Raw genomic sequence first — 15,106 nt, forward strand, 5'->3', positions numbered from 1 at the left:
TCATTTCTTAGCTGTTTGGTACTTAATCTGAATCTGTTTCCAGGTCTGTAGATGGAGAGGGGAAATTCTTCAGAATTGCTGTGGGAATTGAGCGAGACAAGGACATGTAAGCACTTTACAGATGACAAGGGAAGGAGGACATCAGGTCATATGGGATCAAGGGTCCCGGGACTCCCCTGACTAGCTCCTACCCTTCTACCTGCAAAGCACGTGCCCACGTACTCCTTCCTCCTCCGCACCACTGCTGGCACCCCAGTCCAGACCCAGTACCTGTCCCCAAACTACTCGGCTTCAGGTGAGAATGGCGGTCTCCTCTATTCTCCACACCTCGAATCTCACCCCCTGCAATGACTTGGTGTTTCTGCCAGATCAATGTGACTCCATGGGCCTGTCACAGACCCCAACGCCAGACTCTGCAGTGGTCCCTCACTGAATAAGACCTACTCTCCTCAGAGGAAGACAAATCCTGTATGGTATCATTTATATGTGACATCTAAACAATACAACAAACAAAAGACACACACTCGCAGACAGAGAGAACAAACTAGTGGTTACCAGTGGGGAGAGGGAAGGGGGAGGGGCAAGATGGGGTAGGGGAGCAAGAAGTACAAACTATTAGGTATCAAATAAGCTACAAGGATATATTGTACAACACGGGGAATATGGCCAATATTTTGTAATAACTGTAAATGGAACGTAACCTTTAAAAATTATTAAAAAAAAAAAATCAGAGCCAGTCTCCTTAGGAAGCACTGCAGGCTCTCCACCGTGCTCCCCAACACACCACTCCCGCCTCTTCCTTCAACTCCCCTCACAGCCCAGGCCTCCAGACAAAGCAGAATATTTGTCATTTCTTAACGTGTAACTCTTTTCTTTTCCTCTCCCTGATTTTCTTTACTTTCTGCTTTCTCAGGAAATACCTTCCTCCACTTCTTTTCTAAATCCTACACACTCTTGAAGTAATAAGGGCCGTGCACCTCACGCATCAGGCTGTTTGCTTCTGCCCTGTCTAGCCCCTCCCCTCCCCCGTATCAAAAGCACCCTTTGGAGTCCGAGTGAGGAGGCATGGTACTGGAATCCGGGGACTCATCCCCTCCACCTGGACCAGGCTAAGCTGAGGAGGGTAGCAATACAAAAGCAAGTAGAAAGAGAGGTAAGGGATCTGGGTTTTGTTCTGTTCTGCTTTTTTAAGGTTCCTGGTCATAGTCACTTAAGAGAATGCAGGACCTCTACCTCCTTCCCCACCTCATCTTGGAGCCCACACCAGGGGGAGACTGGGTCTCAAGCTGCGACAGAAGGAGCAGAGACCCGGTACAAGGCCTCACTGCAGCTGGAAACGGGCAGGACCAAGAGGGTGTGAGAAATCAGGCTGGCACTTAGCTTGCTCTAGAGTCGAAATCATAAGCTGATGGCCCACACAGGCTGACCTGGGCGCCCAGACATGCCATGGCTCTTACAGTATCACATTAAATCTTGACATCATTGTTCACATTCAAACTTTTGAGCTATTTTATATTAAAGATCATGACTTTCCACTTCTTTTTAAGTCCCTAAAGGTGGCAACTCTACATATCCACATGGCAACAACAGGCTACCAATGGAGCATGTATGTCTCCAGTTCACACAGGCCTCATTGCTCCCATGTTTCTTCAACTCTGCCACCCTCATTCATTCGCCTGCTTGGCCAAGCAGGCATCTCTGTTTCTCCTAATGTTGAAGGACCTACTCTAACAGGAACAAACTAGTTCAGGTCTGTCTCATCCTGTGGGGAGGACAGAAACAGCTGACAGGATCCCCTTCAACACTGGCTACTACCTGGAACGGAAGGCAGCCAAAGACTTTGGCTCACTCGGAGAGGGCTCCCCTCCAATCCCGTACACAGCTGACCCTTGAACAACGAAGGGATTAATCCGCATGTAACTTATAGGCAGCCTCTGTATCTGCAGTTCCACCCCATCCACAGATTCAACCAACCACAGACACTGTAGCACTACAGTGTTTCCTACGGAAAAAAATCCACCTAGGAGTGGACCTGCCCGTGATCAAACCCACGTTGTTCGAGGGCCAACTTCAGGTATACCTATAGCAAGGGGAGGCACATTTTTTCTCTGAAGAGCCAGAGAGTAAATATTTTGCCTTTGCAGGCCACATAATCTGTTGCAACTACTCAACTCTGCCACTGTATCACAAAAGCAGCCATAAACAATACCCAAGTGAAGGAGGATGACTGTGTTCCAATAAAGCTTTATTTCTGGGCACCAAAATTTGAAGTTCATATAATTTAAATGTGTCATGAAATACTATTTTCCTTTTGATTTTTTTTCAACATTTGAAGACGTAAAAAGCATTTTTAACTCACAAGTCATACAGCACGGATTTGGCCTGTGGGTGGTAGTTAAGGTATTTTCTTAAGGGATTTTTCTCCTTTGTATATTACAAATCCTTATATTTTGTATACTATCTTTTGTCTTATCATTCCTGTTACACAATAAACTCAAGAGCCAAGGTCAAGTCATATATAGTCTCATAACTCTTTGATGATTCTCCTTTAATGCCTTGCACTGAGAAGGGATTTGATCTGTGTCTGTTGAATAAATATCTGCTTGCTTGTTACTTTTCAGTATTAATTCCTATTGAAAGAAACCCTAACTTGCAAAAATAGGATTCTTCCATGATTTCCATTTAACATATAAAGTATTATTCAACTTACTTCATCTAGGTCTCAGTATCACCATGCAACAGGACTTTCACTCATTAGGGTAAATAAAATATTTTCTCTTTGTTCTCCCAAATTTGTCTTAAATATATACATTTTCCTGCCTTTATCCGCTTACTTAAAGAACGTAAACTTACAGTTACTTCCTTAAAAAAAAATAGATCAATAAAAAAATTCTCTAAACTGACTTTAGATTTATTAAAAGAGGCACTAACCAGAGAAGTTTTTTTAAAAGCCATAATATCAAACCATGTAACTAACCTCCTGGGGGTTCTTTTACACCACTCAGCTCAGAAACTGCAGAAATTAACAACAAATCTTATATAAATAGTACAGGAAATACAATGTAGATTTAAATTGGATATATGTATATATATGTGTGTATATATCTATATCTATACACGCACACACATATATGTAAATATTTAAGAGATCAGCAGTGGATTTTGAGCCATCACCCACCCGTAAGATACTTTAAGTGATTTTTTTGGAGCAGAATAACCATAAGATCTTAATCATCTGTGGCAATTAAAAGGCATTTGTAAACCATACAGGAAATGCTGCCCCCTAGAGAGTATTTTAAGGGAACAAAGAATGTTTTATACAAATGTAATAACCCAGAGATTACGACGTGAGCAATCTAAAAAAATTTCAAAGATTAACAATATTTAATGATTAACAGGCTCCTTAGAGGAAACAAGTGTCTATGGAGTTGATCGGAATTTGATTTTGCTCCCTTTAATGTTTATGCACATACACAGCATCCTTCCATACAAAAGTGTATGTATAAACCCACAAATGCTCTGAGGGTAAATAATACAGATAGATACCAACAAGGTGCCAAATTAAGACTGGGAACCCAGATTTAGGCTCTGATGAAGAGGTGTGAGTAAAAGAAATCTGCTTTGCCTGGTGGAAGAAACCCAAGAGAGTGAGGCCAAAGACTGGCACATGGGGACCTCCCAACAGAGTCCTCCTCTTTCCCACACACGTTCCAGCTGCAGCTCCCACGCACCAGGGCTCAGAAGCCCCTCCTTTCTTAGGTTAGCTGGTATGCAAGTAAGCAGTCAGCAAAAGCAGGTACCAAAAGTACTTCAATATTTGATCTGAATTCCACGCTACTGAAATTTCCTGAAAGCACTACGGTTGTTCCATTCTTTGAGACATTTTGTGATGGGGAATTGACTAGGAAATGAAAAGTTCAAGCACAATTTAGAATGAAGAAGAAAACAGAAAGAATTATCATCTCCTGGCTGGGGAGCAGGGAATTAAGTGATCATATTAGGGAACCAGAGAAATCAATTCTGGAGACCAGCTGACTCAGGTTGGAAAGGAACTGTCAACTAGTTTTAGAGGCTGCAGAGCAAATCTCAGGGTCAGAGAGCCTATAACTCCCAAGTTTCACTGATGAAATCATGCTCCTCTATGAACTGCCTCATGCCCCGCACTCACAATATTTAGAACACTTCTCCTACTCCTATGTCCAGTACTACCCACCCTTCAAGTGCCAATTCAAATCTCATGTCCCAAATGAAGCTTCCTCTGATCCCCAATGAAATGTCACCTCTCCGTTTTGAACTACTTAGCTGGCATTTCGTGTAAGGTGCTCACCACTGCCTACCCTGTATTTTACATTTGTGATGGACATCTTAGCTCCCCTACTCACGCAGGTGCTCCCAAACACAGTACAGGAATCTAATTCAGCTTTCTGCTGCTCTTCGTATGTACAGGGCGCTTTGTATGTAATAAATAGCTTTTTAGTAGGTACTGACAAAATACCTATTGAATGAATAAATAGATGGACACATCAACCAATGTACAAGTACTTCAGAGCAACAGGAAATTGAGGAGCCGATAATCTGAAGTCAAATAAAGCAGAAGCTCCCCTCTGTAGGAGGTTAAATGTCTTACGTGACTTAAAGCTCAGCCAATTTTCCTGGCTTTATGTTTTCGCCCACTGTATTTCTGCTTTGAGCTACTTATTACGAGTGTTTTTTTTTTTTTTTAAACCTGGTAGCTGTGTTATTCCAGGGCCCCCATTAGAATTTTAAGTTCTCTGAGTGCGAGTCGCATCCTTCCTGCTCGCTCCTGGATCTTCAGACCCAGCTCAGCACCTTCACGTAGCAAGTGCTCAACCAACACTTGTTGAATAACCCTCAAAATCATTTTACATAATGCACTTGAGGAAAAACTAAAAGGTCTAATGGTTCCTTAAAATGTCCCTAATAGAGAAGCCACAAAAATGAAATACAGATGAATGTCAACACCGAAAACTCCTAGTGATTTCATCTTCTAGTTTTCAAGTCAGAGTAATCTTTACAATTCAATTAAAAAGCAGCATTTGGACTTTTGACTAAATAGAATTCAAACACTAAAAACAAACTCATCTTCCAGGTTGCGTGAGGACTCAGAGCTCACACAACATACTGGCCATAACTCAGTTTCTTGAACTATCATTTTCCTTAAAGGAAAAGATCAGCCCCCAAGTCCTGTGCTGTGGTTCCTTTCTTTCACATTGATTGTGTTATTACAACTATCTACAGAGGAGGTTAGTAAAGCAGTCATTTCTGACAAATTGATTATTGAGCCCAGTGAGACTAATATGTAAGGGTTATCAATTGTATGAAGTAATGCCAGTTTTTACTTGGTAACAATAACTAATCTCCAGAAGCCTGTTTCTTAGGTTATGGTCTGCCATGCAGCCACTAGGCATCAGACCCCGAATGTTCATGGAAAGGCAGGTTTCTGGTTAGCCCTAAAAACAAAGCAGAACCAGAAATAATAATAATAATACCTTCAAATGTGTGTTTTCATTAGCCAAAAAAATTTATACAACTGTCTGAACAAAAAGTATAATATTTTCTACAAAATGGTGAACAGGGGTTAAGAGTCCAGACTTAAATAAATAAACAAAGATCACAACATGTACAAAGAGAGACCACAGGACGGTGAATTCCCAAGTACTCATCACCCAGTTTCAGCAAGTACCAACTCGTGGCCAGCCTTGGTTCCTCCACACCCTGCCCACTTTCCCCCGACCCACTGTGGATTATTGTGAAGTGAATCCTGGCTTCATATAATTTCCTTTACTATAACTATTTCAACACTTCAAAGGGCACAGACTTTGAGTCAGACAGACCAGGCGTCCAGTCCAGGCTCCGCCAACTCCTAGCTGGGTAACCCTGGGCAAGTAGAGTGAACTTCCTTGAGCTTGTCTTCTATCTGCAAAATGGAGACAGAAATCCCGACTTCTCAGGAAGACAGTGTGGATGAAATGAGGAACTGAGCCTAGCGCTGGCACACAGAAAGGAGTCAACAGGGCGCTGCAGCTAGAATGCCTACTGCGCTAGCACGTTAAGGCAGGACTCTCTCTGACTCACTTCCAATAAGGCTCACAAAGGACAAAAGAGATATCGAGTGTTCCCATATAGTAACAAGACATGCTAAAACCCTCTGGGCTAAGCTTGTAGAGACACTAACCAAAAACTGATTTATGACCCCTTAGAACAATAGTCACCTCTGGGAATTTAAGTGTAAAAAGGTCCAGAAAGTCTCTTCGGATAAGGTCACTGGAGTGCTATGGGGTTTCTACCACCACTCAGGAGGGAGAGGAGAAGGTACTTTCCTACCACCTTAAACCCCCAAGAGAAAGGGGGTTTTGTGGGGGAACCCTGGAGAACGTAACCTACCTGGCCCGGAAGCTGTGGGGATATAAAGCCTGGTGTCTGACCCGAACCTGATCACAGGCCCCCAGGGAGAAGCATGAAGGAACAGCCCGCGGCCGAGTGGAGGGCAGCTCTGGAAGCAAGCAGTGCTCTGCAGCAGGGCAACAGGCCCCTCGCCACTGCTGGCTTCCCAACCTGACGCAGGCCCGAGCTGGGGAAGGCAAGATTTATTTTTTTAATCAAGTTCAAAGGAAACACTTTGAGTACTGAAATCAGACTCCTCTTATAATCTAAAGCAATAGAAAAAGTTACAGAATATCATATATTATAGGATATACGTGTGTGATGTGATATTTATAGGATACATATTCCATCCAGAAACAATCAAAGAAAGACTCCACAGAATGAGCTCAAAGGGGGGAACGGAGAGAAAAAATTAAGTTTTTCCCCTTTTACCCCTTGAAGTTTAGCCCTTTCAATCTAACAGTTACATTACATGTTCAACAGCGGCACAAGAGTATAAAAGAAGAGTAAAGAATCCCTTTAGAAAGCTGAATGAAACGTAGACCGGAGTACAAACGGTAAGTTGTATAAACAATGTATAATCAAATACTAAACTATGTCACTTCTAAAGAGAATAAAATTTCTTAAAACATATTAGAAAAGCTGCTCTCTTTTGATTCCTTTTGTTCATTGATTTTTCAGTGAGTAACAGCACCTAAGTGATGCTTCCATGAAGGATTCTTCCCACTCTTCCCCAAAGAATGGAACAAGGAGGAGGAAGTGAAAATTGCTAAAGAGACAGGAACAGATAGAAAAAATGGGGATGATCATGTGCCCCAAGAATATCAATTCAGGGAGAGCAATTCCACATGCAAGGCCCTATGTTAAGCACTAAAATAACACTCACAGGGACAAAGTAGGTTTTCTGGCCTTGCAGGAATTTGAGCGAGACATACGGTAACAGTGAGATGAATGTACAGTCCTCCGGGGTGGGGAAGGTACAGCAGAGAGAATGTAAAATTGAAAATAGCCAAAGGCCCAGTGAAGAATCTTTGTAAAGGCCTCTGTGAAGTCACGTAAAGCAAATTCATGGCTGTTTAAAAACTTAGCTCTCAGTCAATCTTCTGTGGATTCTGATACCAGCCTTCCTTCATTGGTTCTGGAAGCGTGTTTCACTTGAGGTTGGTATTTCTTCTGCGGCAAGACTTATTTATTACTTTCAACTATGGAAGCACTATACTGACCTTTATAATAAAAGTGTGATCACTCTTTTGAATTATAAGTAGGCACGAATTCATTCTTGGAAAACATTAAATGCCAAACCAGAGCTACCTGCACTTAAATTATAAGGCGTCTAAACAACTGAGACTCTTCCATGGCATTAAAGGCTTCCCGGTGTCACCCACCTGTATGAACAAAGGTTTCAATCCTCATCCAGAACTTGCCAAACCCTTAGCTTATGGTGTGAACTCTAGACAATCCAGCTCTCTGTTTCAGCACTAACGAGCCACAACCTAAATTAGCCACAGAACATACTGTGCACGATTTATAGAGGGTTGGTATTCATTTTCAGCGCGCTACCTCAGGTTTTCTGTTGCTATTACAACACAGCTGATAAGCCTATTTTTTGTCAGATAGATAATGATGGAAAGTTAAGTCTAAATTTTCAATTTCAACCTACTAAAACTCTGAGTAATTGACTACAGTGTAAGTCAAGGCAATCAAATTTATTTTTGGTTATGAATCACAGAACTGCTTACTTTTCAAATAAAAATGCAGAGAACTAGATTATTTCCCAGAATGAAAAGTAACAAGTAAGAGGGTGTGTGTGCACGCGTGTGTGTGCACGCACATGCACATGGGGGTTTTGCCAGTTTTCCATCTCGAAGCCACGATATAACAAGATAATCACCAACTGCATTCTCACTGTTTAAATCTATGAATAATGCGCAGATAATCTAGCATGACTTAAACAAGAAATTAACTGTGATGTAACTCAAGTTCAACAATCAGTCATTTACAGTAGATTAATTTTTCAAGGTAATTTTTGCAGTTCAAAAAATATCCTGGACAGAAGGCAAGAAGAAAGAACATGCACAAAAAACAAAAAAAACAAAGCAGTTTGTTTCCCACTGTTAAAGAAGACAGATTCCTCAAAGGTAGTAGCTCTGCTGTCCTATAATCAACAATCCTTTAAAATAAAATACGGCCAGTCTGAACCAACAGGATTAATAAAAAAGTATCTTCCATTTAACTATGATTCACTTTTACAATTATTATCTACTTTGAAAGAATCTACTTCAAACATGACTTTTTCCCCCAGAGCAAGAAGACTATAGGTTACACAGAAGTCAAAGAAAAACCGAGATAAACCTCTAGGAGGGACAAAACATTAGAGATGTGATGCTTCCCGTTAAGCCAATGAAGTCACCTAGATATAAAGGAAAGAACTTCTTCCTTTCTTTCTCCTTCTTATCCTCAAGTCTGAAAACTAAACCCCCAGAAGCATTTTTATCTAAGGACAAAGAAATAAGACTCTCGGAGGAAAAATACAAGAAACGACCATAAAGTACAGCAAGTGACTTTTGAATAAATGTGCCAGAATTAAGACATGCAAGTGGATGTCGCCCCTTCAAAGTCATCACCTTGGAAACTATATACTTAATCCAATGATGCTGTTATAGGCACTTCGGAATTTGTTTCAGAATTTGCCACATCCTTAAAAATAGCAAATATCTGTCTTTTCGGGTTTGATAGAGCAATAGTCAAAAGTCCTCGGAGTAGCTGTGCTTTCTTTGCAAAGCCTTTCCTGACCTCCCAAGTCCAGGTTCCATGCCCCCTCCTATGATCACTCTCCTTCCCCCAGCAGAGAACTTTTCACTCAATGTTGGAATTGCTTACTTACTTACCATCCGTCACCCTGGCAAAACCATAAACTTCATAGGAGCAGGGAACTTATTTATTATTATACCCACAATCCTAGAATAATGCCTAGAAAATTATAGGCATCTGAATGACACAGAAATACTGCACGTTACAATCTACTATAACACAAGATGGTTTGGAAAACTGTCTCTATTTACCCCTCCTACTCCTCTCTGAAAAGAGTACCATACTTCTCTGTGTGATTATACACCTATATGGAGGGACTATTACTTTATACAATACCTGGGAGGAAAAGGGGTTGGATGGGATGATTTTCATTACTTCTTTTTGTATGGGAAAAAAAAAAGCAAAAATCATGATTATAGCCTCACAGACTATAAAAGTGTTTAACTTTTCACTCTCAAATTTGCAAGCATAATAACATCTTACCTAGTTGCAACATCTTTATAGTGTCTCTGTAGGCTTGCATCACCAGCTTGAAATGGCGGTAAAGTGGATAGCACAAAACTCTTCTTCCAAAAGACACCAGGATTTCATGAACATTAGTCCAAGTCTGTGAAGTATCATTTAAATGAGTAATCGTTTCCATATTACACAAAACAAAAGCACACAATGAAATGTAAAACTATTCTCAATTAAAAACTAAGTTTGGATCAACATGAAGCCAAGTGGAAGACAAATACAAAGCCATGAAGTGAGACTCTTTCTGTAAACCTTACAATAAAATTTTTATCTCAGTCTTTGTAATTTCTCATACTTTATCAACGTATCACAAATGCTCCTTAGAAATCACATACGTAGCAGGAAAGTTTTAAAAAGTCTTTTAAGAATTACCAATATGAATGTAAAACACATGGCACTAACAAAATACAGATGCACATAAAAGACATTTCTAAATGATATATGTTTCATGTTTTTGTCTTTTAGGACCATTCGAGATAATGCAGATGAAAAATATAGAACTCTTTAGTGAAGTGTGTTCTCAGTTCCCCCTTCCCCCTCTTTTGAGTTTTTGTTTTTTTTGGGTTTTTTTGCTTTAGGCATGAGTAATACATGGTATTTACTTCAGTAATTTGCTTTCACTTTTCAAAGAGAAAACTACTCATTTCTGGAAAAAAGGCTTTATCCTGAATGGTAATGGTTAATGGTAATGATACCATTAACAATGCAAAACTTACCAAAAACATTAAACAAAGGCAATTTTCTACAAAATTGTTTTTTAATTCGGTTTTGATTAAAAATGCATTAAAAATGTAACCCACATACAAAAATTAAAATATAAAATTAAAAGTAAGGGAGTATACATCACTTCCATGTATTTTCATCCTTAACAAATGAGTGATCTGATTATGAATACTGAGTACCCAACAGAGGATACTTTATATCTAAAAAGGAATGATGAATTTCTAAAATATTCTGGCAAAAAAACTAAACATTTATAAAGTTTGACAGAGCTAGTTACATGCCTGGCAATTCTAAGTTATCTCAAAAACAATAAAAATGTCAAAATAAAATCATAAATAGGTGGATCTCTTCATGCAGACTTTTATAACTAAACTATGAAATTATCTAGTCCCCAACTACTTTGTTTTCAATATTGGAATAATCAATGCAATTATTACGAAAGCCAGCTTCTCCATTATATGCTGATTATGGAAATACGTAGAACTCAAGGGAAGTCTGGAGAACAGCACTTCTCCATCTTAAACATGCATATGAACTCCTGGAGATCTTGCTAAAGATTCTAACTCAGAGGGTCTGGAATGGGATCCTGACTCTCCATCAAGCTCCCAGCAGAGGACACTGGTCAAGCTGTTGGTTCATGGACATTCACGAATAGCAAGATTCTTTGCTAAAGTTAAGTGCTTCAGTTCCTGTTTACATGTTATCTATTATTTGAATAAAGTGATGCCATGAAACAACTTTGATTTTCCAACTTAAAATGTACACTGTCTAGGATTCAAACTGGAAAAAAAACAGAAACAAAACTAGTTGCCTTAATAGATGATGCAATGATCAACTGTTTAAATAAACACTGTTTTAAAGCTTCTGCTTTGATGGACAACAGTGTTGTCCAGTTTTGTCCAGTGTTCAAAACTAGTAAATTTATTTGTCCAGTGTTCAAAACTAGTAAATTTATTTTATTTTTTAAAATATTTATTTATTTATTTAGGCTGCACCGGGTCTTAGTTGCAGCATGCAGACTCTTAGCTGTGGCACGCGGACTTCGTAGTTGCGGCATACGAACTCTTAGTTGTGGCACGCATGCAGGATCTAGTTCCCCGACCAGGGATTGAACCCGGGCCCCCTGCATTGGGAGCGCGGAGTCTTACCCACTGGACCACCAGGGAAGTCCCAAAACTAGTAAATTTAAAGATAATATTCTTTGCTATATTTGGTGAGCTCTACACAACTATTTTCTACAAAACAGATATAAAAGCAATTATTACTCTATTGTAAGAGTTACCAGATCTAAACATACTAACTGTAGGACCCAGGATAAGTTATTTAAGCTATATGATCTGTTTCCTCATCTGTAAAATAATTCTATCTCACACACTTCAGTAGAAAGGAATAGGTGAAGTAATATACACAAAAGCCTTATTAGCACAGCTTCTGGTGGTAAGTGACACTTAATAGTAGTATCACCTAGGTTTTCTGCCCATCTTTGAGCTCTGAGCCCCAATACATGCCGACTTACATACATGCCTCAAACTCAACCTCACATCTTCCTGCAACGGACAGTATACCCATTCCTTCTCCAAACTTCCAAGATACCCTACAGCTGGCCTTATTAGTGTACTATGACTAAAGTAAAAGTAATAAATAAAATCAGTTTTATTAAAAAGATGGAAAAAACTTTGTACAATAAAGCTATCACTTTTAAAAAGTTAAGGAATTGCTTGAATTACCCCAAATGAGCTAATAACAACAAAAAAATAACTCTGAACAAACAAAATCTACACAACTGCAACTGACAATCATACCTCAAACCAGCAGAGTGTTGGACTCAGTTTTCTGATATTCCACGCGGATTCAACCTTTATTTGTTTTGAAGAAAAGGATAGTGTCACATTAGAGGTAAGGTCATTCAAAACTAAAGCAAATAGATCCACTTACTCAACTAGTATATAAATAGTATTGACATATGTAAAACCTAAGAAGCATCTATGACTGCAGGAAAATAATGGCTTTACTGATGTCAAGGAGATCAAAGGCAAGTTTCGGTCTACTTTCCTTGGAAATTTATAAAGGAAAGCTGTTGCACTGGTAAGAGTACCAGAACACAAGAACACAAAAGCAAGGACTTTGAAACTAAAGCAAAGCAATGCGTGCTCACTTTCTGTCCTTCTCAACTAGGTTACCTGCCTCCCAAATATGCTATAAATAATCTACCAAAAGACTCAAAGATAATGTTGAAGTGCTCTTTCTGGCACTTAGATAGCTGCTCAAGAATTTGGCCTTTCAGAGAATGCCTGTGAGAATAAGTGCATTCTAGAGAAGATTCTGAAGTTGCAAGACTTCATGATTTCAAATATGTGAATCCAAGAATCAAATCAAAAATGCGAAGTTATATCGAGCATAACTAAACACTCTCACTCATCTTCTCAAGCAATATGAAGCACTTTTTTGTCAACGAAAACATTTTCGCTGATTATGGTATTCTAAAAAGATGAGCGGAAACAAAACCCATTTTCAGTTATAGTATGCCCTTGTTACGCTCATTAATATTCATTTTGGAGACAAATCCAAATCTCAAAAGTCACCTTTGAAATTTTCAGAATCCCAGCAGCAAAAGGTTTGGCCCATATCAAATCCTTATCCTAACACTATGCTCATGCTATGATGGTGAGTGAGAAAAGCAGGTTAAATAATAGTATATACATTATAACCCAATGTAAATACACATACACAACGAAAGAAGCCTAGAAGAGAAACATCACCTTGTTAAGTGTGGCTACCTTCGATGGCTGAGATGACAGGAAATCTTAATTATTTTCTTCCTATGTGTATTTTTCTTTACAATGATATGAATTATTTGTGTAATTTAAAAAGAGGGAGGGGGAGGGGCATGACGGGGTAGGAGATTAACAGGTACAAACTACTATGTATAAAATAAATACAAAAAGATAGTGTACAGCACAGGGAAATATGGCCAATATTTTATAACTTTAAATGGAATAAAATGTATAAAAATACTGAATCACTATGTTGTAAACCTGAAACACTGTAAATCAACTTTTACTCCAACTGAAAAAATTTTTAAATAAAATAAATAAATGAAAAACAGGGAAGCATATGCACAGCTCAAAAATAATCCCTTGAGCAAAGACTACTATACACAGATGCAGGGACACATTAACTGGAAAGTTTTTTTGTTTTGTTTTGTTTTGTTTTCCAGCCTTGTTTTAAATATATGCTATCAGTGACATAGGTGAGAAAGAAGTTTAGCTCTTCATTTACAAAATCAAGTGTGGTTTAAGAAGAGATACAGTACAGTCTATATTTTTAAAAAAAGATCATTTAAGAAACAACATACTTTACAAAAGGATTTACTTTTACAATAGGATTTCACCGAATACCAAAAAGATACAATCCAGGTTTTTAAAATCTGATTTATATACAATTTTTCAGAAGTACACACACTATTTAAATTGAGGGCTTCCTTGGTGGCGCAGTAGTTGAGAGTCCGCCTGTCGATGCAGGGGACGCGGGTCCGGGAAGATCCCACATGCCGCGGAGCGGCTGGGCCCGTGAGCCATGGCCGCCAAGCCTGTGTGTCCGGAGCCTGTGCTCCGCAACGGGAGAGGCCACAATAGTGAGAGGCCCACGTACCGCAAAAAAAAAAAAAAAAATTGAGGAACACCTGCAGATAAACGCTTCACATTCCTTTCTTTATAAAATACTATACCTTATGTCTGTTAATGGACAGGTCGGAGAAAGACTAGAAATGGTTATAGTAAAGTTTACCCCTTGCCAATGTCAAGTGTCATGTAGCAACAGCCCTCTCATTTGGTCAGTTCATCTCCTAAAAGAGATGAGAGCTCAGGATATCCTTTTTCTCTACCCTCAGCTTTACTTCCATACTCTGCTATTTGGCAGAGACTAAAGCCAAGAGAGAAGAAAAAAAAGACCAAATAAAAACATTATTGGTACCCATCACCAACACACCTGTGCACCTCCGCCCAGAGCGTCACTAAGTAACTAATCACGACTGGTCTCACTCATGACATTAATGCAGTTTACTCCATACAACAGTCTATGCCAACCTGCACAGACACACATGCACTTACATTCTTCTCTCCTTCAGTGACACGAGTTTCATAGCAATATGCCAGAAGGATATCAATCAAACTGTAGTACACTTGACGACAGGCTCTCTTGTCCAGCAGGTAAGATTTATTGACAAATTTCCGCAGCTGGTATTTCTCTTCTTCAGAAAAACACACTAGAATAAAATGCATTTAAAAATTAGTTCCATTACGTGCTGCAAAACCCCCATTGCAGAAGATTCGTCAAAATTATAACTTGGATTACAGAAGCTAAAATAAAAAGTTATTTAACTCTGGACATAGAAACAACTTTTTAACTAGACGTCACAGTTTTATTAAGACCTATGTATTTGCTTAAATCCTAGTAGAGCTAAAAAAAACAGAAAAAAATGTCTAAACAATATCTATTCCTTATTTCCAGACCCCCCCCAGCCCCTGATCGTTTCCCGCTACACTGTTCAGTACTCAAGGCAGCTAAATGACAGTTATTGACTTTAAGATAATTACATTTTGACAACGGAAAACATATAAAAGCTAAATGAAACACTCTGTAAATATTCATT

At 39.1% G+C, this 15,106-nt stretch overlaps 1 protein-coding gene across 1 annotated transcript in view; it reads right to left on the minus strand.

The window, feature by feature from the left end:
- SHQ1 (SHQ1, H/ACA ribonucleoprotein assembly factor) overlaps positions 1-15,106 on the minus strand; it is an 86,600-nt gene that overhangs the window by 43,490 nt on the left and 28,004 nt on the right. Inside the window, 3 exon segments of the mRNA XM_060022915.1 lie at positions 9,700-9,823; positions 12,258-12,311; positions 14,565-14,719. Of these exon segments, the coding sequence (XP_059878898.1) occupies positions 9,700-9,823; positions 12,258-12,311; positions 14,565-14,719 (333 nt within the window).

The sequence above is a fragment of the Delphinus delphis genome, chromosome 10, assembly GCF_949987515.2.
Source record: "Delphinus delphis chromosome 10, mDelDel1.2, whole genome shotgun sequence".
Taxonomy (NCBI): Eukaryota; Metazoa; Chordata; class Mammalia; order Artiodactyla; family Delphinidae; genus Delphinus; species Delphinus delphis.